The 25,970-nt window shown below is 49.1% G+C and overlaps 1 protein-coding gene across 2 annotated transcripts in view; it reads left to right on the top strand.

Moving 5' to 3' along the window:
* Positions 1 to 23,533: 23,533 nt before the first annotated feature.
* LOC121540312 (ral guanine nucleotide dissociation stimulator-like 1) overlaps positions 23,534 to 25,970 on the top strand; it is a 32,523-nt gene continuing 30,086 nt past the window's right edge. For both annotated transcript variants that reach the window (XM_041849089.2, XM_045207766.1), the window contains exon 1: positions 23,534 to 23,777. In XM_041849089.2, coding sequence (XP_041705023.2) covers positions 23,733 to 23,777 — 45 coding nt within the window. In that variant the 5' untranslated portion in view covers positions 23,534 to 23,732. The remainder of the gene's footprint in view (positions 23,778 to 25,970) is intronic.

The following is a 25,970-nucleotide window of genomic DNA, read 5'->3' as shown; positions in this document are numbered from 1 at the left end:
AGCGCTGTCTTCAAAGACAGCATCTTGAGGGGTATTTGATTCAATGGCTCGAACGGCGACTTACATAGCGCTTCGAGTACCAAAGCCAAATCCCACTGAGGAAGCGTGGCTCTAGGTGTTGGCCTAAGCCGCCGCGTTCCTAATAGGAAACGTTTCACTAGAGGGTGGCTAAAGACATTGTCTCTGCCAAACCCCTCATGACAAGCTGAAATCGCCGCTGCAAACACCTTAATGGTGGCGGGCGATCGCTGCTTGTCAAACATAAGCTGTAGGAAAGAGAGAATACTCTCAACCTGACAGCTCATGGGGTCTACACCTTGTGTGACACACCATTGTGAAAACACGTTCCATCTACTGGCGTAAATCTTAGAAGTGGAACTGGCACGTGAACCCTGTATGGTCCTGATCACCGCATCAGATAACCCACGGCGCTCAAGCCTGTCCCTCTCAGCAGCCAGGCCTTCAGTGGTTGGCTGATTATGGGCAACCGCCCTATCGTGCCAACCGCCTGAGACAACGCGTCCCGTCGATGTGGAATTGGCCAAGGTGGCGCAATCAACATCTGACTCATCTCCGCAAACCAAGGAGCCCCTGGGCGATCGGGGGCTACCAGTATCACTGACAGCCCTCCTGATCTCACCCTGGCTAACAGTGGGAGAATGCAGGACAGCGGAGGGAATGCATACAGAAGAACTCTCGGCCACGGGTGATGCGCAAAGGCGTCTCTTCCTAGTGGTGGTTCTTCCTGTTCCCTTAGAGAGAACCATAGGGGACATTGTGCGTTCACACGTGACGCGAATAGATCCACCTCGGCTCTCCCGAACTGTTCCCAAATTTGGAGAACAATGTCCGGATGCAGACACCACTCGTCGTCTCGAGGACCCCCTCTTGACATGAGGTCTGCTCCTACGTTCAAGTAGCCCGGAATGTGTGCTGCTCTCAATGAGCGAAGGTGCTCGTGAGCCCACAGCCACAATTCCTCTGCCGCCCGATGGAGAGCAGGAGACCTGACTCCTCCCTGGCGATTTATGTGGGCTACTGTGGTCCGGTTGTCTGACCAGACCAGCACATCGCGACCCCGAAGGGTAGACGCGAAGTGGGTCAAAACCAGTCGAACCGTTTCCAACTCCAAGAGGTTGATGTGGTGACTCGAAGGAGGCCACACACCTCCTATCGCTTGGGTCTGACATGTCCCTCCCCATCCCGTCAGAGACGCATCTGTGAACACTGGGATGTAAGAGGACACTTTGCCTATCGGGACTCCGTGCGTGAGAACGCGCGGGTTTCTCCAATAGTTCAGATCTGCACTGAGCGAGAGGGGAACCACCACCAACCAATGACGTTGACGCAACGGGTCTAGTCTCAGTTGGGCGAACCATCGCTGCATCCTGCGCATGTGCAGGAGTCCCAGCGGAACCACAGAGTGGGCTGACGACATGAGACCCAAGAGTGACATGATCGACAGCGCCGTCACCGTGTGATTCGGACGACACTTCCTCAGGGCTAGCAACAAGGCTACCCTTCGGGGTCCGAAAGTCGAGCCCTCATCATTACAGTGTCTAGCTGTATCCCCAGGTAGACAATCTGATGACTGGGCCAGGGCGTGCTCTTTTCCAATTCACAGCGAACCCCAGACGTGTGAGATGAATCACTGTCTGTGTTGTGTGAGTGATCGCCAGCTCTGCTGACGGGGCGAGAACCAGTAGGTCGTCTAGGTAGGCTAGTAGCCGTATTCCCTGACGACGCAACGGTTCCAATGCCGCCTCCACACACTTGGAAAATGTGCGAGGTGCCAGGGCGTACCCGAATGGCATCCTCGTGTATTCGTACGCCACCCCTTGAAAGGCGAATCGCAGAAACTTCCTGTGACGCGGCTGTACCGGCACATGAAAGTACGCGTCCTTTAGGTCTATGCTCGTACAAAAGTCTCCTTTCTGGACACATTCCAGCAGACGTTTTGTCGTTAGCATTCGAAAGGGCCGTTTGGTTACGCTCTCGTTGAGAATGCGTAAATCCAATATTGGCCTCATTCCCCCCGTCTTTTTTGGCACTAGGAAGTAGGGCGAATATAGCCCCTTGTTCCTTTGCTCCTGGGGAACCACTGTGACCGCCTCCTTCGCCAAAAGTTCCGTAATCTCTGAAACCAGAGCGGCCACTTTTTCGGCTGTTTTCATCACCGTCTCCACCACTCCCCTGAATGGGGTGGGGGTCCGATGGAATTGGAGAGCATAACCCTTCTGCAACGTCTGTTGTAGCCAGCATGAGAGGGTGCAGCTTCGCTGCCACTGCCAGCAATACAGAGAAAGCGGCCGAGCGCGAAGCTGTGGTACATTCAGTAGGAAGGACCTGTATTCCTCTATGGCTCTTGCCGCCGCTGTTCCCCAACACTGAGGTGGTGGAACAGCCCAAGGCGGGCCTCCCAAGAAAGGGAGAGGAAACATTAGTGCGTTCTGAACCAAAAGGGGGGGCAGAAACGTCAGTTAAACCCGTAACCGTCGTATTCCTGCCCTCCGTGAACGCAGCGCGGGTCTGAATTGCACTGACCGAGGCCACAGCCTGCGACAGGGCACCATCCCCAGCAAGCGATTGCGTCATCGTAGGTGACTGCAATCCGCTATTAGAGCCACTCACTACAATACTCCTCGAAGTCTGTAATATGAGGTCTCTATGAGGTAACACAAGGCGGCGCCTTGATACCGTCTTACCCTTCACCTTCTGTGTGTGTTCAACTTTGCACCTCTGGTGGGTTGAGTCACACTCAGTGTGGTGAGTATTAGATGCGTTCAAAGGAAAGTGGGGGCGACTCCAAAGAGCCCGTCGTCAGAGAGGGGGGCGTTCAACAGGGACGTTCTGTCTGCTTCCTTCATGGTTGTCAGTGACAACCAGAGGTGTCGCTCCGCGACCACCGAGGTGGCCATGGACCTCCCCGAGCAGACGGCCGATGCCTGTGTTAGGTGTAGGATGGCGCCAGAAATTCTAGACGCCTCCTCCACCTCCTCTGGCTCCAGCTCTGTCTTACCCGTGGTTAAACGGGACAGAGTGGCTGCCAAGAGGCCAATGTTGTTAGCTGCTGCTACAGCTTGGGCTCCCAAATTGAAGGACTTCTCTAACAGCTGTGCTGTGAGACGGTCCTTCTGAGATGGCAACGTGGCTTTCTAGGAAGAGGGCCAGGGACTCAAACCCGGTACGAGATATGCCGCCATGGCGCTCTCTAACCTGGGGATTCCCTTAGCTTGGCCCTGGAACCTTCCCTCCACTCTAGTGAATGGGAGGTACGTTTTAGCCGGCGAACGCGCCGCTAAAGGTGCCTCCCATGAGCCCTCTACGTATTTTGCCAATGAAGGCATGGCAGGAGCTAAAGGCTCTGCCGCTCTTCTTGGCCTGGAATTGGGGCCACCCTCCATTAAGTCAACCTCCGGTGCGGAGGGAATAGGGGGCAGCGGTATTTCCAGCCGTCTAGCAGCTCTCTCAATGAGACCCGGAAAGTCCGTTCTCAGAGACGCTGCGGTGAAGGACAGGGCTTCTGACTTCTCAGAGCCCGTGTCGTCATCACCATAGGAACTACAAGCCCTCTCTCTAACCAAAGGAAAGGGGGGCTTGAATGTATGAGTGACGGGGTCTGACTGTTCCATTGGAATGTCAGCCTCCTCCTCATAGTCCCCATCATCCCCTGAGTCTGCGCCGTCGGATGACGCCTCTGAAGCAGAGGCTAGTATCGACAGCACGTCCTCTAGGGGCAGTGGTCTAAGGCACTGCATCGCAGTGCTAGCTGTGCCACTAGAGATCCTGGTTCAAAACCAGGCTCTGTCGTAGCCGGCCGCGACCGGGAGACCCATGGGGCGGCGCACAATTGGCCCAGTGTCGTCCAGGGTAGGGGAAGGAATGGCCGGCAGGGATGTTGCTCGGTTGGTGGAGCATGGCGTTTGCAACGCCAGGGTTGTGGGTTCGATTCCCACAGGGGGCCAGTATATAAAAATTGAATAATGTATGCACTCACTAACTGTAAGTCGCTCTGGATAAGAGCGTCTGCTAAATGACTAAAATGTAAATGTAAAAATGATATCCTCCCTAAAAAAACGCCCAACGCTGCTTCCTCTCCTTTGTAGAAAGGAGGGCGCAGGAGGCGCAGTTAGGGGGACTGCAGACGCCCTCTTTGGCATGCTGGGACCCTAGACACACGAAACATAATGTCACAAACCGGGCTAGAAACTCCGGTCTCAGATGTGGAGAGCTGGGGGTACTACCCCTTAGCCACAGAGGAGGTGTTGTAGGACCCAAATGAAACACCCAAGGCAATACTCCAGGCAAGTAGATTTAATGTTCCAAAACAGGAGGCAAAACAAAACAACTCCACGAGGGGAGAAAAACAAACTAAAGATAACTTTGAACAACTTACTAGGACAGACACGGTGGGACAAAGCAGGAGACACATAGTCAGGACGCAATAACCAAGTGAGAAACAAGGGGAAAACACACAGCTAAAATACACAAGGGGGAAACAAGGCACAGGTGACCTGGATCAAGCTAATTAGGACACATGAGGAAGAACTAAGGCAGAGGGGGAACACAGATGACCTCTAGAGGCCCGGAGACAAACAGGAGGCAGGAAGCTGACACACACGAGGAAGAACTAAGGCAGAGGGGAACACAGATGACCTCTAGAGGCCCGGAGACAAACAGGAGGCAGGAAGCTGACAGGACCCCCTCCTCTAGGAACGACTCCTGACGTTCCTTCCAGAACACCCTGGCCCCAGGGTGCGAAAATCTCGGATCAAACCTGGGTCCAGGATGTCCCTGGCTGGAACCCAGGAGCGCTCCTCCGGCCCGTAGCCCTCCCAGTCCACCAGATACTGCAGAGAGTTCTGGACCCTCCGGGAGTCCAGTATCCGGCGGACTGTGTAGGCTGGCTGGCCGTCAATGATCCTGGGAGGTGGCGGGGGTCTGCGTGGGGGGCAAAGGGAGAAGACAAGACAGGTTTAAGGAGTGAAACATGGAAAGTGGGGTTAACTCTAAGGGAGCGAGGAGAACCAAACGATACGACACAGGGTTAACCTTTCTAGCAATGCGGAAAGGCCCGATGTATCTCTGGGAAAGCTTCCTGGATTCGACCCGGAGGGGCAGGTTCTTTGTGGCCAACCAAACTCTCTGACCAGCTCGGAAACTAGGGACCGTCCGGCGGTGGCGATTAGCCTGACTTTGGTATCTCTGGGAGGTCCGAAGGAGGGCACGCCTGGCCTTCTTCCAGGTCCGCCTACAGCGTTGGACAAAGCGCTGGGCCGAGGGAACACCAACTTGCGCCTCCTCCTCTGGAAACAATGGAGGGTTGTAACCGAACTGGCATTCGAAGGGGGACAATCCGGTGGCTGAGGACTGGAGGGTGTTGTGGGCATATTCAGCCCAAATGATATAGGTGGCCCAAGACGTGGGATTACTGGCCGCCATACACCGCAGGGTGGTCTCCAGATCCTGATTAATCCGTTCCGTTTGGCCATTAGACTCTGGATGGAACCCCGACGATAGGCTGGCTGTGGCCCCAACAAGCCTGCAGAAGGCCCCCCAAAACCGGGACGAGAATTGGGGACCTCGGTCAGAGACCACGTCCAGGGGAATACCAAATATCCGGAAGACATGGTTCATGAGGAGCTCAGCAGTCTCCTTAGCCGAGGGCAGCTTGGGCAGGGGAATAAACCGGGCAGCCTTAGAGAACCGGTCTACCACCACTAGGATGACGGTGTTGCCCTGGGATAGAGGAAGTCCCGTAACAAAGTCCAGAGAAAGGTGTGACCATGGCCTTCGAGGAACAGGTAAGGGATGGAGCAGTCCCTGGGGTCGCTGGCGTGTCGACTTTCCCTGGTTGCACACAGGGCAGGCCTCAACATAGACCTGCACGTCCTTCTTGATGGACGGCCACCAAAACCGCCGTCGGAGGAACTCCAGTGTGCGAGCACTGCCTGGATGGCATGTCAAGGGCGACTCATGACCCCACTGCAAGACGCGGCCCCGAACAGAGAGAGGAACGTACAGGCGACCGGCAGGACCACCGCCTGGATCGGGCTCCTGGACAAGAGCTTCTCGTACCCCTCTTTCTAGTTCCCACTGAAGAGGTGCGACGATCCTAGACCTCGGAATAATCGATGCCAAGGGCTTCTCTTGTAACTCGGGAGAATAGACTCGAGACAGAGCATCCGGCTTGACGTTCTTGGTGCCAGGTCGGTAAGTCAGGAGGAACTGGAATCGATTAAAGAAAAGGGACCATCGTGCTTGCCGAGGGTTCATCCGCTTAGCCTGTTGGAGATATTCCAGGTTCTTGTGGTCTGTGAGAACCTGGAAAGGGTGCTGAGCCCCCTCAAGCCAATGGCGCCACTCTTCCAATGCCAGTTTTACCGCAAGCAACTCTAGATCCCCCACGTGGTAGTTGCGCTCGGCCTCAGACAGGCGGCGAGACATGAAGGCACAAGGGTGTAATCTCCCATCCGCACCCCTCTGTGACAGGACGGCTCCCACCCCCACCTCTGAGGCGTCCACCTCCACCACGAAAGGTCTCTCTGGGTCAGGGGTCACCAGAATCGGAGCAGACGTGAAGCGGCGCTTGAGATCCTCGAAGGCCCCTGCTGCTTCCGGACCCCAGTGAATCTTGGTCCCTCCTCCCTTGGTAAGCGTCGTCAAGGGGGCTACCACCGAGCTGAAATTCTTAATGAACTTCCGATAGAAGTTAGAAAAGCCAATGAACCGTTGAACCTCCTTGACCGTGGCAGGTGTGGGCCAATCGTGGACCGCCTTGACCTTCTTGGGATCCATCTCTAGGTGCCCGGGAGTGACAATAAACCCGAGAAACTGAGTCTGAGAAACATGAAATTCACACTTCTCAGGCTTAACGTAGAGGTGATTGTCAAGGAGCCTCTGGAGAACCCTGCTAACATGCCCCTCATGCTCCTTCAGTGACCTCGAGAAGATGAGGATATCGTCCAGGTACACGAAGACGAACAGATTAAGCATATCCCGGAGAACATCATTAATCAGGGCTTGGAATACTGCGGGGGGCATTGGTGAGCCCGAACGGCATCACCCGATATTCATAGTGCCCCGTGGGCGTGTTGAAACGCCGTCTTCCATTCGTCTCCTTGCCGGATCCGCACGAGATGGTAAGCATTGCGGAGATCCAGCTTAGTAAAAATGGAAGCCCCTTGAAGCAGCTCAAAAGCAGTGGCCATGAGAGGAAGGGGGGTATCGATTCCGAACCGTGATCTTGTTGAGTCCCCGGTAATCAATACAAGGCCTAAGACCCCCGTCTTTCTTTTCAACAAAAAGAAGCCCGCCCCAGCCGGGAAGTAGAGGCATAGATGAGGCCGGCTGCCAAGGACTCCTTAATGTAGGTGTCCATAGCTGCGTGCTCGGGGAGGACAAGGAAAAGATCCGACCTCTAGGAGGGCAGCACCCAGGGAGTAGATCAATGGCACAGTCATACGTGCGATGAGGCGGTAAGGAAGTAGCCCGGGCCTTGCTGAACACTGCCTTGAACCGATGGTAAACACTGGGGACTCGGGAGACGTCAACAGACTCTTGAAACTGGGTACTAGGGGCTGAGGGACTCTGAAGCATGCAGGTGAGTTGGCAGGCGGGACCCCAGCTTAGAATGGTGCCCGTAGGCCAGTCGATCTGGGGATTATGTCTGCATAGCCAAGGGTGACCCAGGATAATAGGATACTCGGGAGAGTCAATGAGATAGAAGGTCTCCTCCTGCTGGTGTTGAGAGATGGTAAGTCGCAGGGACTGAGTCGCCTCGGTAACCTTTCCTGGTTCCAGAGGTCTGCCATCTAAGGCTGTAACTGCCTGGGGTTGAGGAAGTAGTTGGGTAGGGATCTTAAGTTCCTTAGCCAAGGTTACATCCAGGAAATCACCTGCGGCACCGGAATCGATCATAGCCTGGACCCGATGCTGGTGGCCCCCCCAGGACAGAGTGGCTGGAATAGCCAGGACAGCGTTAGTAGGAGGCGCTCTAACTCTCCCCATCACAGCCCTCCTGTAGCTGGGCGGGGACAGGCGTTTCCCGAAAAGCTCGGGGCAAGTGGAGCGGAAGTGGCCGGCAACCCCGCAGTAGAGGCACCGACGTTCCCTCATGCGACGTTCCCTTTCGTTGGGAGAAAGCCTGGAACGGCCTAACTGCATGCTCTCCGGGGAATCCTGGAGCAGTTCAGGAGCCGGGGCAGCTCTGAATGACGGAGTCCAAACAGGAGAAACAGAGCTGCTCAGAGGAACTTGGGAATGAGACACCTGACGGCGAGCCGTTCTCCGCTCTCTTAGACGATTGTCCAGGCGGATGGCCAAGGCTATGAGGGACTCGAGATCACCAGCTGGTTCTCGGGTGGCTAACTCATCTTGAAGGGGCTCAGATAACCCTCCCTGAAAGCAGACCCTCAGCGCTTCATCATTCCATCCGCTCCTTGCTGCTATGGTCCGGAAATCAATGGCAAAATCTGCCGTGCTTGGGGCCCCTGACGGAGAGACAGTAGGCGCTTGGGAAGCCTCCCGCCCACTGACAGGATGATCGAACACCCGCTTGAACTCTTCTACAAATGCAGCGTGGGAGTCACAACAGGCCTCCTGGGACTGCCACACCGCAGAAGCCCAGGCGAGCGCCTTGTCTGAAAGAAGGGTAATGATGTAGGCAATCTTGGAACGGTCTGTGGGAAAACTTGAGGGTTGGAGCTCGAAGGTGAGGGAGCATTGGGTGAGGAAACCCTGGCAAGAGCTTGGATCCCCAGAAAAGGGCTTGGGAGGTGGTAGTCGGGGCTCCGCCAACCGAGACGACCTGTCGTCACTGGGGGTGACCTGGGGAAGGGAGAGGACCAGGGAGGCGTTCAAAGAGCTGGCGGAGGGAACTCATCATTTCGGCCAGGAGTTGAGAATGACTAGCCATCAGCTCCTCTTGTCGGCTGAGAACGGCTTCATGGCGCTGGAAAGAAGCCTCATGTCGAGTGATCACCGCCAACAGGTCCAGGGAACTGAGTGTTTCTGGGTCCATGATTGACTTGGTTATTCTGTCACAAACCGGGCTAGAAACTCCGGTCTCAGATGTGGAGAGCTGGGGGTACTACCCTTAGCCACAGAGGAGGTGTTGTAGGACCCAAATGAAACACCCAAGGCAATACTCCAGGCAAGTAGATTTAATGTTCCAAAACAGGAGGCAAAACAAAACAACTCCACGAGGGGAGAAAAACAAACTAAAGATAACTTTGAACAACTTACTAGGACAGACACGGTGGGACAAAGCAGGAGACACATAGTCAGGACGCAATAACCAAGTGAGAAACAAGGGGAAAACACACAGCTAAAATACACAAGGGGAAACAAGGCACAGGTGACCTGGATCAAGCTAATTAGGACACATGAGGAAGAACTAAGGCAGAGGGGAACACAGATGACCTCTAGAGGCCCGGAGACAAACAGGAGGCAGGAAGCTGACACACACGAGGAAGAACTAAGGCAGAGGGGAACACAGATGACCTCTAGAGGCCCGGAGACAAACAGGAGGCAGGAAGCTGACACATAAGTTGTGGGAGTCGCCGGCCGCCATGGAGGAGCATCTGCATTGAGCTCTGAAAAGAGCTTTTGGGGGTGGAAAATCTCCTGGTGTGCTCATTTTAGGACGACGTCGATGACCGGAAATTCGACGGCGTTCTCGTCCTGAGTCTTCTCTTCTTCTCTTCGTCTCTTCTTGGCTTCTTCAGTCTAGTCCAGTCGCTGAAGATAAAGGGAGGCTGATTGAGGGGAGGCATCCGCTCTTATAGGGACACCTGTACTCCTATTGGCTGCAGGTGTGTGCATAATTTTGTCTCAGGCTGATGCTGCCTTAGGGCAGTGGGTAAACCAATAGGAGCAGAGCTCCCCTATGGGGCGGAGCTCCACGATATAGAACTTACTTGACCATGCTGTAGGTCATGTAACTGTCTGTTACATACAATATGCTTTGTAGACTTCACCGGACAGAGGTTGCTCTCCGGTTTTGTGATGAAACAAAGGTGTGGTTGAATTTATTCTGCCACTGTGTCTACTTATTGTCTTTAGGCCTAGATATCACGGTCGCAAGGCATATGAACTAACAGGCTATAGAGCAAACAACGCAATTATCACAACACATAGGTTGTAATATGGCTTTTTTTGGCTTCCCCAGTGATCTTACCCACGCCTGTGGTACCAGAGCAGTTTGGTTATAAAGCACACAGGTCAATAACCTAGAATACAGGCAGTATTTAGCACAACCCAATGACTGGTAACAAACCCAGCGGGCCTTTCGATAGTGGGTCATTGAACTTGCTGAATCAATAGCAGACCACGAGAGTAAATCTACAATGATGATGTGGTTTCCAAGGAAGAACAGAAAAGCTGACCAAGCTCCTCCTCCTTCCCATTTTTTCTTATTTTCTTGCGCTTTCTTGTGACGTTCAAATGTTTCCTTTCTAGCGCACTTTTTATTTCTTGGCACTGCAGTCATGTGTCAGTACGCCGTGTCAATGGGTTTGGGTCTTTACGACACACAGGAGAAGTCAAAACACTGTCATTTAACAGACACCCATAGCTATAGCCCATGGAAGGAAACTGACACTCAATAGTCATTCATAGAAATGTGTTTCTGTGTTGACCCAAAAGTACGGAAAAATGGTGACTACTCGAGTCACATAACACAATACAATGGTGAATCCGTATTGCCTCTGACACCAAATAAATGGGTCTGCAATCTTTTCTTCAAGAGCACCTCTTTGTTGGCATCCTATTTATTTGACACTCTTGGGTGGCATCTTGCATGTCTAGCTAGCTGCTCCATAGTTTATGGCTAATGGATTCATACTGTATTGTGGGTTCTGGACTAATTGGGGCATAGAGAGGGTGTGATAGAGTGAAGCGCGTCAATAGTGGGCTATTGTCCCTGTCACTCTCCTGTCCATCCCTGGGCATCACACTTCACTGGGTAACTATAGCAGCGTGTGTGTGTGTGTGTGTGTGTGTGTACGTGTGTGTGTGTGTACGTGTGTGTGAGTTGGGGAGTTGGGGGGGATGTGGTTGATGTTGATCACACACGTTTGCATGGGCTTCAGGCTGTGGATGATAGTGGTACAGTGTCTGTAAGCTTTGTAGACACGCCAACCTTTTTCATTCAAACAGGGAGGGGAGGGACAGGGGGCTGATGTCCAAGTGGGCAGTTCAGGGAGGTGTACAGGACAGTTATTAATATGAATGGTCAGCACTAGTGCAATCTGGCACATCAGCATCTCGCCTACTTGTAGTCAGAACCCTCCGGCCATAAAGTGTTTGCAGATTTAGTGTGTCTATTTCAAGGTATTACGGTTTAGCACTACTTAATATAGATTGGAGTCACATTTGGAGCCCTCAGCGGTTATATGGATCCGTGTGTGTGTATCTACGCAGTATTGGGTGGTATAGTCACTGTGAGAGACAGATGGTCATAGCTGTGGCTGTAACAGGAGGCCAGACAGGCAGACCCGCGCTTCTTAATTAGGATGAGGGCTATGGGATACCCCAAGATACCGTAATGTCTATAAGACATTAGACATGGTTGTATGAGTCATCATAAAACACAGCCCAGAACTGAGGATTCTTTCCTTGTTTTGGTGCCAAGGGCGGCTCAAGCCTATTGACCCCAGATGAACACTGTGGAACACTCCAGATCAGCCTTTAATATTAGCTCTCTGAAAGCTTTGGATATAAGTTGCCTTTAGGCACAGATCTAGGAGCAGCTTTGGTAGAGGAAATGTAAAACTGACCTCAGCATGTAAGAACCATACAGTTGTACTCTTCTCTGAGGCAGTTCTAGGATCAGTCTGTATAAGCCATGGTATAACATTGTCTGTGTGCTCTGCAAGACTATTGTGAGACAATGCGGCCCCAGCCCGGTGGTCGTCCAGAGGGGAGGGGCTCTGAGTGTCTTAGTGGGGTTTACTGACAGTGGTGATGATGTTATTCCTCTGAAGCCTGGCCGGCTGTATGAATCACTGTGCTGCTGAGGCCAGGAGGCCACTGGTAGAGCCTCACTTAGGGCCTCACTGGGAACAAACAGTAGATCCGAGACCAGGCTGAGATGGGCTGCTGATACAGGAGAGAGGAGAGGAAGGGGCAGAGAGAAGGGGCAAGGCAAGAGAGTGGAGAGGGGAGAAACACAGGGGGAGGGAGAGAAGATAAGAATGAGGAGAAACACAATCCATGGGGATAGAGGGGAGAAAAGAGAGATGGAATAGAAAGAGCATGTAGCAGTAAGGGGAGAGTACAGGAAGAAGAGAGAGGAAAGGAACAGGAGGGGGAGAAAGGGGGAATGCAAAGAAGTGGAGCGGGAAGTAACACATGAGGAAGAAGGGGGAGAGGGGTGGAACAGGGGAGAAACATGGAGGGAGAGGGGGGAAGCTGTAATCTGCACGATTGAGCGGTCACAGAGATTCAGCCTGTTAGTGGGCATTGACTTTGTGCCCTTTGATTGCTCAGCTCTTAACCCAAAGTCATACAAACAACCAACTCCTCTGGCATTGTGGCTCCTGCACATTACATTGGAAAACCCAGTGCTGACTCTGGAGAAATTCACCATCTTACATACACACTGCCCCCTACTGAACACTGGACAGTGTGGTAAAAACACAAACAAACATGCACACACACTAATGTGCATGCGCAGGCAACGTAATTCACACACAGACAGATACAGCAGGACACACGGCCCACCTACACACAGGCATAGAGTGTACCGGACCCAATGTAGTCACAATAGTGACAGTAGTAGTGGGAGTAAAGGCATCGGGAAGTGATCCCTCCCTGTGTCTCTCAGGCAGGCATGCAGACAGACAGACAGACAGACATTGGATGCTGACAGGACCTTCCTAGTACTGCTTGTTATGCAACGATGCAATGACAGAGTTTCCATTGGAGTCGCTGGCTCTAACTGGTGCCAATGCTTTAATAGTGAAGATTCATCTTCTTTGTTTGCTCATGTCAAGCTAAAGGAAGGCACTCTGTGCTATTCTTTCCATCCAGTCCAAAATATAATAATTCTTCCTAAATTCCTCTGAGAAATCTTCTGATGACTCTGTTATTGTTTTGGGCTTCTTCTCTTCTGGCTTAGATGGCTTCTCTATGAGCTCCTGACCATAATGTGAACTCTCTATGACGCACACACACACACACACACACACACACAGAGTGAGGGAGCTCTGATAACACCCACTAAATGGCCTGTTCTCCAACAGTACAGTAGACTTTCTCTAACACTGACCTCTTGATCCTCTTCACTTAGACAGAGCAGCTTCAAACCATCCCACACAGTCTGGCCACAGTTAGCGGTATTTCACCCAGAACATTGGATTTTTTCTGCGGGAATAATTTAATCACTGGACATTAATCACCGGATCGCAACTAGCTAGCCGCAACCGAATGGATGTTGCTGTCTGGCTAATCACCACTGCCCCCGATGCAAGCACCAGTTAGCCTCGAGCTAGCCTAGAGCAAGGCTCATATCTACCTCTAGGTCTACCGGACGGGAGTAGCCAGCTAACTAGCTACTTGCTATTAGCTACCGTTAGCGGTTTTTCACCATTGTCCGTGGCCTGCACCACCCACCAGCCAGCTCTAGTCTGGACTATTATTCGGCCAGTCTGCACTGTCTGCACAGCGCGTTATCGACCCAGAACATATCAGTTTTTCTGCCGGAATCACTGAATCACTGAATCACTGGACCTTTAACTCCGGATTCATCGCTACCAGCTAGCTGCAACAAAATGGACGTTGTGGTCTGGCTAATCATCCTGAGCTAGGCCCATCTCCCGGCTATCTACCTCTTTGTCAACCGGACGGGACCACCTAGTGTTGACACGGAGTCCCGCCGATCCTACACGACTGGTCTGCCGACGAAATCGTCTGGTGTGGTTACAACAGGCTTCCCGTTACGACGTCGACCACGAAGATTCCATCTGCTAGCCCCGGCCCGCTAGCACACGCTAGCCGTGGCCTCTTGCTAGCTAGTGCTATAGCTACCTCCTAACTATCCTATTGCTGTTCACCGGACCTTATGATAACTCAGCTATACAGCTGATGTCTGCTGGACTGTTCCTTTTTACGGTACCGCATCCTGTTTATGTTTAGCCTCAGCCCAAACTGTGTCGTCATTACCAGCTGTTGTCTTAGCTCTCTCAAATTACACCCGTGATTGCTTTATGCCTCTCTCCCATCTCAATATGGTCAGCTTATTGTTGTTTCGGTTATTTCTAATTGTACTATTTCACTGTAGATCCCCCAGCCCAGCTAAACCTGCCTTAGATAGCTCCTTTGTCCCACCCCCATACACGCGGAGACTGACTCAATTGGTGCCTCCAGTGATGCTATCTCTTTCATTGTTACCCAACGCTTAGGTTTACCTCCACTTTACTCATATCCTTCCATATCGTTGTCTGTACATAATGCCCTGAATCTTTTCTACAACGCCCGGAAATCTGCCCCCTTTATTCTATGTACCCAACGCACTAGAAGACCAGTTCTTAAAGCCTTTAGCCGTATCCTTATTCTAGTCCTCCTCTGTTCCTCCGGTGATGTAGAGGCTAACCCAGGCCCTGCAGCCCTCAGTATCACTCCTACTCCCCAGGCGCTATCATTTGCTGACTTCTGTAATCGCAAAAGCCTTGGTTTCCTGCATATAAATATCAGAAGTCTACTTCCTAAGTTTGAGTTATTCACTGCGTTAGCACACTCCGCCAACCCTGATGTTCTAGCAGTGTCTGAATCCTGACTTAGGAAGGCCACCAAAAATTCTGAAATTTCCATCCCCAACTATAACATTTTCCGTCTAAATAGAACTGCCAAAGGGGGTGGAGTTGCAATCTACTGTAGAGATAGCCTGCAGAGCTCTATCATACTATCCAGGTCTGTGCCCAAACAGTTTGAGCTTCTACTTCTAAAAATCCACCTTTCCAGAAATAAGTCTCTCACTGTTGCTGCTTGCTACAGACCCCCCTCAGCCCCCAGCTGTGCCCTGGACACCATATGTGAATTGATTGCCCCCCATTTATCCTCAGAGTTCGTACTGCTTGGTGACCTAAATTGGGATATGCTTGATACCCCGGCCATCCTACAATCCAAACTAGATGCCCTCAATCTCACGCAAATTATCAACGAACATACCAGGTACAACCCTAAATCCGTAAACATGGGTACCCTCATAGATATCATCCTGACTAACTTACCCTCTAAATACACCTCCGCTGTCTTCAACCAGGATCTCAGCGATCACTGCCTTATTGCCTGCGTCCGTAACGGGTCTTGGTCAAACGACCACCCCTCATCATTGTCAAACGCTCCCTAAAACACTTTAGCGAGCAGGCCTTCCTAATTGACCTGGCCCAGGTATCCTGGATGGATATAGATCTCATTCCGTCAGTAGAGGATGCCTGGTTGTTATTTAAAAGTAATTTCCTCTCAATCTTAAATAAACATGCCCCATTCAAAAAATACAGAACTAAGAACAGATATAGCCCCTGGTTCTCCTCAGACTTGACTGCCCTTGACCAGCACAAAAACATCCTGTGGCGTACTGCATTAGCATCTAATAGCCCCCGCGATATGCACATTTTCAGGGAAGTTAGGAACCAATATACACAAGCAGTCAGGAAAGCAAAGGCTAACTTTTTCAAACAGAAATGTGCATCCTGTAGCACTAACTCCACAAAGTTTTGGGACACTGTAAAGTCCATGGAGAATAAGAGCACTTCCTCCCAGCTGCCCACTGCACTGAGGCTAGGAAACACTATCACCACCGATAAATCTACAATAATCGAGAATTTCAACAAGCATTTTGCTACGGCTGGCCATGCTTTCCACCTGGCTACCACTACCTTGGCCACCAACTCTGCACCCTCCGCTGCAACTTGCCCATGCCCCCCCCCCGCTTCTCCTTCACACAAATTCAGACAGCTGATGTTCTGAAAGAGCTGCAAAATCTGGACCCCTACAAATCAGCTGGGCTAGACAATCTGGACCCTTTCTTTCTAAAACTAGCCGCCGAAATTGTCGCAACCCCTATTACTAGTCTGTTCAACCTCTCTTTCGTAACGTCTGAGATCCCCAGAGATTGGAAAGCTGCCGCGGTCATCCCCCTCTTCAAAGGGGGTGACACTCTAGATCCAAACTGTTACAGACCTATATCCATCCTGCCCTGCCTTTCGAAAGTATTTGAAAGCCAAGTTAACAAACAGATCACCGACCATTTCGAATCCCACCGTACCTTCTCCGCTATGCAATCCGGTTTCCGAGCTGGTCATGGGTGCACTTCAGCCACGCTCAAGGTCCTAAACGATATTATAACCGCGATCGATAATAGACAGTACTGTGCAGCTGTCTTCATCGACCTGGCCAAGGCTTTCGACTCTGTCAACCACAGCATTCTTATTGGCAGACTAAATAGCCATGGTTTCTCAAATGACTGCCTCGCCTGGTTCACCAACTACTTCTCAGATAGAGTTCAGTGTGTCAAATCCGAGGGCCTGTTGTCTGGACCTATGGCAGTCTCTATGGGGGTGCCACAGGGTTCAATTCTTGGGCCGACTCTTTTCTCTGTGTATATCAATGATGTCGCTCTTGCTGCTGGTGACTCTCAGATCCACCTCTACGCAGACGACACCATTTTGTATACATCTGGCCCTTCATTGGACACTGTGTTAACAAACCTCCAAACGAGCTTCAATGCCATACAACACTCCTTCAGTAGCCTCCAACTGCTCTTAAACACTAGTAAAACTAAATGCATGCTTTTCAATCGAACGCTGCTGGCACCCGCCCACCCGACTAGAATCACCACTCTCGACGGGTCTGACCTAGAGTATGTGGACAACTACAAATACCTAGGTGTCTGGTTAGACTGTAAACTCTCCTTCCAGACTCACATTAAGAATCTCCAATCCAAAGTTAAATCTAGAATCGGCTTCCTATTTCGCAACAAAGCCTCCTTAACTCATGCTGCCAAACATGCCCTCGTAAAACTGACTATCCTACCGATCCTTGACTTCGGCGATGTCATTTACAAAATAGACTCCAACACTCTACTCAGCAAATTGGATGTAGTCTATTACAGTGCCATCCGTTTTGTCTCCAAAGCCCCATACACTACCCACCACTGTGACCTGTACGCTCTTGTTGGCTGGTCCTCACTACATGTTCGTCATCAAACCCACTGGCTCCAGGCCATCTATAAATCACTGCTAGGCAAATCCCCGCCTTATCTTAGCTCATTGGTCACCATAGCAGCACCCACCCGTAGTCTGCGCTCAAGCAGGTATATCTCACTGGTCATTCCCAAAGCCAACACCTCCTTTGGCCGCCATTCCTTCCAGTTCTCTGCTGCCAATGACTGGAACGGATTGCAAAAATCTCTGAAGCTGGAGACTCTTATCTCCCTCACTAACTTTAAGCATCAGTTGTCAGAGCACCTTACCGATCACTGCACCTGTACACAGCCCATCTGAAATTAGCCCACCCAACTACCTCATCCCTATATTGTTATTTATTTTGCTCTTTTGCACCCCAGTATCTCTATTTGCACATAATCTCTTGCACATCTAGCATTCCAGTGTTAATACTAATTGTAATTATTTTGCACTATAGCCTATTTATTGCCTTACCTCCATAACTTGCTACATTTGCACACACTGTATATATATTTTCTGTTGTATTTTTTTGACTTTATGTTTTTTACCCCATATGTAACTCTGTGTTGTTGTTTTTATCGCACTGCTATGCTTTATCTTGGCCAGGTCGCAGTTGTAAATGAGAACTTGTTCTCAACTGGCTTACCTGGTTAAATAAAGGTGAAATAAATAAATAAATAAAATAAATAAAATATGGAAAAAAAACTTGCTCAAATACATGTAATGCCTGACAATATTCCAGAAATGCATGGCTCTGATATTTAGTCTACTGGGTGGCCAAAATGGTTCCTAATTCGGCTTCTTAAATTACTCTTTACGTTAATGATCAATGGAAGATCCCTTTTTTGGCCACCAAGCCAAAACTTTGGCAGTGATATATACAGAAAAATATATATAAACGCAACATGTAAAGTGTTGGTGGCATGTTTCATGAGCTGAAATAAAAGTTCCCAGACATTTTCCATATGCACAAAAAGCTTATTTCTCTCAAATGTTGTGCACAGATTTGTTTACATCCCTGTTAGTGAGCATTTCTCCTTTGCCAAGTTAATCCATCCACCTGACAGGTGTTGCATATCAAGAAGATGATTAAACAGCATGATCATTACACATGTGAATCTTGTGTTGGGGACAATAAAATGCCACTCTAAAATGTGCAGTTTTGTCACACAACACAATGCCACAGATGTCTCAAGTTTATATAGAGCATACAATTGGCATGCTGACTGTAGGAAAGTCCACCAGAGCTGTTGCCAGAGAATTGAATGTTAATTTCTCTACCATAACCCGCCTCCAACCTCATTTTAGAGAATTTGGCAGTACGTCCAACCGACCTCACAACCGCAGGCATCGTGTGGGGGCGAGCGGATTGTGGATGTTGACATTGTGAACAGAGGGCCCCATGGTGGCGGTGGGATTATGGTATGGGCAGGCATAAGCTACGGACAACGAACAGAATTGCATTTTATTGATGGCAATTTGAATGCACAGAGATACCGTGACGAGATCCTGATGCCCATTTCATGCAATTCATCCGCTGCCATCACCTCATGTTTCAGTATTATAATGCACTGCCCCATGTCACAAGGATCTGTACACAAATCCTGGAAGCTGAAAATGTTCCAGTTCTTCCATGGCCTGCATACTCACCAGACATGTCACCCATTGAGCATGTTTGGGATGCTCTGGATCGACATGTACGACAGCGTGTTCCAGTTCCCACCAATATCCAGCAACTTTGCACAGCCATTGAAGAGGAGTGGGACAACATTCCACAGGCCACAATCAACAGCCTGATCAACTCTATGCGAAGGAGATGTGTCGTGCTGCAAGAGGAAAATGGTGGTCACACCAGATACTGACTGGTTTTCTGATCCACGCCCCTACCTTTTTTTAAGGTATCTGTGACCAACAGATGCATATCTGTATTCCCAGTCAAGTGAAATCCATAGATTAGGGCCTAATGAATTTATTTCAATTGACAGATTTCCTTATATGAACTGTAACTCAGTAAATCTTTGAAATTGTTGCATGTTGCGTTTATATTTTAGTTCAGTATAATTGAAATTGTGATGGTGAGCAAAATATACACTTTTGATTTCACCTAATTTTAACATTCTGTCATAAAGAGCACATGTTCAATTTTATAAAAAATAAGTTCTCATTAAAACTTGTTTTTCAACTACTCCACACATTTCTTGTTAACAAACTATAGTTTTGGCAAGTCGGTTAGGACATCTACTTTGTGCATGACACAAGTAATTTTTCCAACAATTGTTTAGACAGATTATTTCACTTATAATTCACTGTATCACAATTCCAGTGGGTCCGAAGTACATACACTAGGTTGACTGTGCCTTTAAACCGCTTGGAAAATTCCAGAAAATGAGGTTATGGCTTTAGAAGCTTCTGATAGGCTAATTGACATAATTTGAGTCAATTGGAGGTGTACCTGTGGATGTATTTCAATGCTTACCTTCAAACTCAGTGCCTCTTTGCTTGACATCATGGGAAAATCAAAAGAAATCAGTCAAGACCTCAGAAAAAAATGTGTTGACCTCCACAAGTCTGGTTCATCCTTGGGAGCAATTTCCAAACGCCTGAAGGTACCACGTTCATCTGTACAAACAATAGTACGCAAGTATAAACACCATGGGACCACGCAGCCGTCATACCGCTCAGGAAGGAGACGCGTTCTGTCTCCTAGAGATGAACGTACTTTGGTGCGAAAAGTGCAAATCAATCCCAGAACAACAGAAAAGGACCTTGTGAAGATGCTGGACGAAACAGGTACAAAAGTATCTATATCCACAGTAAAACGAGTCCTATATCGACATAACCTGAAAGGATGCTCAGCAAGGAAGAAGCCACTGCTCCAAAACCGCCATAAAAAAGACAGACTATGGTTTGCAACTGCACATGGGGACAAAGATTGTACTTTTTGGAGAAATGGAAGGCTACCCGAAACGTTTGACCCAAGTTCAACAATTTAAAGGCAATGCTACCAAATACTAATTGAGTGTATGTAAACTTCTGACCCACTGGGAATGTGATGAAATAAATAAAAGCTGAAATAAATAATTCTCTCTACTATTATTCTGACATTTCACATTCTTAAAATAAAGTGGTGATCCTAACTGACCTAAGACTGAATTTTTACTAGGATTAAATGTCAGGAATTGTGAAAAACTGAGTTTAAATGTATTTGGCTAAGGTGTATGTAAACTTCTGACTTCAAGTGTAGGTATTGTGCTTCCAATGAGTGGTATTATATGGCTCTACAGTGGATGGGTAAAAATCTGGAAAAAGTCTAGTTAAATCAGCCATGAATCTCCTTGTGACAGGGGGAATGGAAGCTTGTTGTGTGCAACATTTCTAGCCTGTCTATCTATGGGTAACAGGGTTGACGTGTTATGGTCGACCCGCTTAGTTTTTCACCAGAAAATTGCCAAAAATAGTAAAACCAGCTCATCTGCTTTTACACTGATTTGACTATTAGATGTTCAATGTTTCTTTTGAAATAATTATTTAAAAAGGAATACTTTTAAATATTTCACATGTATCCTATAACATTTCTTAAAATATATATTTTAAATGTATTTTTTTTCAGTTTGGGGCTGTCTGATCTGTAAAACCCTCTTGGCTCTGAGATGGCTATAGTTAGTAAGTTGTCTTTTCTCAGGGAGTGAGTGTGCTGCTGCAGTCCTGTCCCCTTGCTATAGAGTTTGATGGTTCCTCTCCCTCTTATTTCCTTTCCTATCTGTTCCTTTCTTCTCCTTTCTTTTCCTATCCTCTCCTTTCCGTTCCTTTCCTTTCACCTCTTGTCCAGTCCTGTCCTCTCCTCCCTGAGTTGTATGTCTCTAGCCCAGCCAGACCAGCCAGTCAGGTATGAGAACAGCAGGCGCTGTGGAGTCCGGAGGCTGCAGGCAGGAAGTGGAGGATTTCCTGGAATGTGCCTTTTTCCCCACAGTGGAGCAATAACGGCGCTGCGCACCTCCTGTTTTTGTCCCGCTCCACTCCACGCTGCTGATCCCTGTCCTGGTTCTGTAGCAGGGAGACGGAGGGGAGGATGGGGGAGAGTAACGTGGGTCCCCAAGAGGGAAGGCTGGAGGCCGGGTGTCCAGGGGTCAAGCCAGGGGGAGAGCTGACCCCTCTGTGCAGTCCCCTAGTCTGTGCTGTGTATTTAACATCTCAGATCTCAGGAAGAACAGCACCCCTACTCTGGCCCCTCAGACAAACAAACCTCCTTTTCCACATAGACTTGCTCTGGACTATAAGATCTGTTGGAGCAGCAGTAGGATCTTAGTACTGTAAATCAACCAGATAGATGACTTTATTTATCATCCCCAAGCAGCTGACGTAGTACAAGTCTCTTATTTCATCAGAACACTGCAGCTGGGCAATTCCACGGTAACAAAGTGACACTGAGACTCTAATTTTTCACTTTAAAATGTATGTCAAACTAAAACCATGGATTGCAAAGTTAACAAACCATACAACTCTGTGCACAAGGACTACTTTTAACAATTTCCACAGACAATTTTACAAAAACACATTTACTTGATGAACAATGCAGATGTAAAGTTTGGTAACAGAATGACAGTTTGTGCTGTTTTTCTGTTACCATTCTCTTGACATAACATTTTAAAGTGAAAAGCAGAGTCTCAGTGTCACTCTGTTACCGTGGAATTTCCCAGCAGCAAACTGCATCCATTGCACCATAGATCTTACCCCTCTCTCTCTGCATCCCAAACCAACTCCTTGTGAAATGGAAGATGTGTCCTCATCGGTCCAGTTGATCTGAGCCGTGCCTGTCACTTTGACAGAAGGAGTGTTGTGAGCAGAAGGATGACATCATTCCCCTCTGAGAGCAACACAACTGTCCCCAGGGGAGAGCCAGGGGTCACAACCTTTCCCATTGCCTGTCAATTCTTCCCAGACCCATGGAGACTGATGTGGATGGTGGGTCAGGCCAGCCTGGGAACTGGCCTCCAGACAGGGTACACAGGGCTTCCCTGGACCCCTGACCCTCCAGGCAGGCAGCCTCTGGCCCCTGGCCCCACCTGCAGCCACCCTGGACTGGGCTGTTTGGGGGCCAGTGACACCGTGGCTGGCCTGTACGTGTTTGGGCACCAACTGACACTGTGTGTGATGTGTGTGATGCTGTTTGACATGTGTTGCATGGGCCAGTGTATGAGAGTCAGAGGACATGGGCCACGGCATGGCCAGCCTACTCTCCCACAGAGAGAAACCCCTCACAGGGCTCCCATTGTCCACTAGCAGCCTAGTCCTACTAGTACAGTACATGGCTCACTCAGTGCATTGTGTGGGCCTGGGTGGCTGAAGGTATTACATGAAACATACTGCTATTTATCATCCTAATAGCTTCATAAAACTCTCTAAATGTTTGACCACCTTCTGATTTCCATCTCTCCACTGACTCACACAAGTGGTTGACTACGTGTACAAACACATACACAGTGGAACAGTTGTTGACTATTCTCACACACATACACTATTCACATAAAACAATACACAGTAGTGACTGCATCGCCAGCCTTCCTTGCATTGTCTCACTCTAACTGGACAATCTGGCTTAAAGGTCCAATGCAGACGTTTTTATCTCAATAACAAATCATTTCTGGGTAATAATTAAGTACATTACTGTGATTGTTTTCAATGAAAATGGTCAAAAATAAACACAAATAGCTTCTTAGCAAAGATACATTTCTCAAGCAATAATTTTGGTAGGACTGTCTGGAGTAGGGAATAAACTGAAAGGTATCTGTTTTTGGTTTGGAACTCCCTTTCTTATTGGTCTATTAACTAATTAACCTCCTGGTGATGTCACCAGGCAGGCCAAAACTCCATCCCACAAAAACAGGCTGAAATTTGAGGGTGATCTTTTCAAACAGCTTTTACACTAAAAGGGCATTATCATGGGCCCTGTGTAGCTCAGTTGGTAGAGCATGGCGCTTGCAATGCCAGGGTTGTGGGTTCGTTTCCCACGGGTGGCCAGTATGAAAATGTATGCACTCACTAACTGTAAGTCTCTCTGGATAAGAGCATCTGCTAAATGACAAAAATGTAAATCATCATTTTCACGTTTTTTTTATTTCATTGGGCATTTAATCACAAGCATCCATGCATAATTTCCACAAAAATCTCAGTAGTGGCAAAAATGTTATTTTAGGATTTTTCTCTATTTTGTCAGATTGTATCTTTCACACAATGTCACTTAAAATGAAAAATGTTAAGGGATAAGAGGAGGGGTTATGTGGAGGACCACGAGTGCAGTGGGCGGAGCACAACAATTCAACAGCGGGACGAAGGAAGAGGAGAGATTGAAAGAGAGGAGGAGGAGGAGGAGGATGAGGATTTGAAAGAGGGGGGCAACACAAACAAGAGAGCTGTGACTGATTGTGTGTGTGTAGTGGAGGAGAACATATTTTACAGCGCAGGACCGCGCCGTATGTCGCTTGGAACTGGAAACATTTATTGCCTGGGTGGACTGTTAGCATCTTCTGATGCTGTCCGCGGACCATGAGAGAAGCGCTGACAATGAGATTCGCATGGAAAGCTAAAATGGTAAAAAGTTACTCTGTTTTCTGTGCTGCACACTGTTGTTGATTTTGCGGTTTGAGAGTGAGCTTTTTGAGAGGCTGGGAAGGGAGCGGATAAAGGAAAGGAGGAGGGGGCAGCGCGGGGGATACATTTGAACATTTAGTTGTATTTGTTTTCTCGCCCTCGACGCCATCGTGGTGTACTTTAAATAGTATTTATTCATCTCCTGCGCGTAAACGTTTTAAGTAAAGACGCGCTCTGGAAATTGTACTCTGGCCTAATTTCATAGTTAGTTTTTCGCTGTACACATAAAACACTATTGTCTCTGAGCCGAGAGTGAAATGATCACTGAGGCGAGCTCTCTACCGGTCTTAGTTGCGTCTGGAGCTATCTGAGCACAAAGCCAACACCAGATCAGCCCAAAGAGTTGACACCGTTGTTGTTATCTTGAGCGTATTCTTGTCACACATAGGTAATAAAACCAGTGTGTGTTATGTGATGTGGTCCTCTGTAGCTCAATTGGTAGAGCATGGCGCTTGTAACGCCAGGGTAGTGGGTTCGATCCCCGGAACCACCCATACGTAAAAATGTATGCACACACGACGGATAAACGCCTCTGCTAAATGGCATATTATATTATATTATGTTGCCAGTAGGGGATCGAATAAATACTGCTCCTATATTTGCCCGAGCAAATAGTCTCTTCTGTAGTCTGCATCCCACCTCCACTGGATTGCAACATCCTTCCAAACTGAAGCCTGTCCAGCAAGTCTGACATTTGAGTTGTTATCTTGGGGCCATTTAATACTTGGTCCACAAAGCAGGCAGACTTTTAAACCCCAGCCTGAAAAACATTTCTGCCTAGCACAAAGAGCAGTCTCTGTGCACATACTATGGACTCAGCAGGCTGGGCAAGTGAGCAGAAAGACCTCATGCTATTGGTTTGGAGTGGACTGGACTACATAACTCACTAAGTTAAGTATTTAACTCTCAGAGGCAGCACTGTACAGGAAATGAATGGGAAATACATACATGCTGGGCCGTTTTTATCTCCTGTACTCAGTTACTCCTCTGCGGCCCTCTTGCTCTCTTTTTCTTTCCACCAGAGCTCATTGCCACCACATACTGTTTATCAGTGCCTGACTGTGATTGTTTGGGGTGGGTTCCCTGCCTGGCCCTCTATGCTCTGTTTTTGTTAGAACCCAAACAGCCACCCACAACCGCCCTGGGCTAAGCGCCATTGGCCTTCAGAGCTGGCCATTGAGCCTGTTAACAGCAAGCCGTGACCTTTAACTCTAGCTGCCACCAGAGAGTGGACTTTGCCATTGTCCTGCTGTTGTGACGCTGGTGGAAAGTGAGAGTGTGGACTTGGCTGGAGTGCGCTGTCATCTAAACAGCTCCTCTTTATGGGATTAAAATAAGCCCTGGTCGCCGTCACACTGCATGTGGATCTGTTGGCTGCCTTCCTCCCTGACTGGGCAGATTTTTGAATTTGAGAGAGTGAACTGCTGTTCTGTGTCTGTGTGCTCTGCATAGCTGAGAGGCAGTGTGTCGCCAATACGTATTCAGAGCCAGAGAGTAGAGACTGCTCTGTGAGGATCGGTAAGATTCTGTTTGTGGATCAGAGAGTGTGTGTGTGGAGGGGGGAGTACGGGTCGAGAGCTTTAACTTCCTCGGTGTCCAAATCACTAAGGACTTAAAATGGTCCACTCACACGCACAGTTGTGAAGAAGGCGCTACAGCTCCTCTTCCCCCTCAGGAAGTTGAAAAAGTTTGGCATGGGCCCTCAAATCCTCAAAAAGTTATACAGCTGCACCATTGAGAGCATCTTGACTGGTTGCATCACTGCCTGGTATGGCAACAGCACCGCCCTCGATCGCATGGCGCTACAGAGGGTGTTGCGGACAGCCCAGTACATCACTGGGGCTGAGCTCCCTGCCATCCAGGACCTCTATATCAGCCGGTGTGAAAGGAAGGCCCGGAAAATCTTTATGGCTTGGGTGGCTGGAGTCTTTAGACTGTTCTCTCTGCTTCCGCACGGCAAGCACTACCGGTGCATCAAGTCTGACACAAACAGGCTCCTGAACAGCTTCTATCCCCAAGCAATACAACTGCTAAAGGAATGGCTACACAGACTGAGTTGACCCTTGTATTTTATTTTTGCACTGTCTCTATGCACACTCACAGGACTGAACTCCAACACACACATAACATGCA

This window comes from Coregonus clupeaformis, chromosome 26 (assembly GCF_020615455.1).
Source record: "Coregonus clupeaformis isolate EN_2021a chromosome 26, ASM2061545v1, whole genome shotgun sequence".
Taxonomy (NCBI): Eukaryota; Metazoa; Chordata; class Actinopteri; order Salmoniformes; family Salmonidae; genus Coregonus; species Coregonus clupeaformis.
The sequence above is the reverse complement of the archived record's forward strand: the minus strand, read 5'-3'. Positions and strand labels throughout refer to the sequence as shown.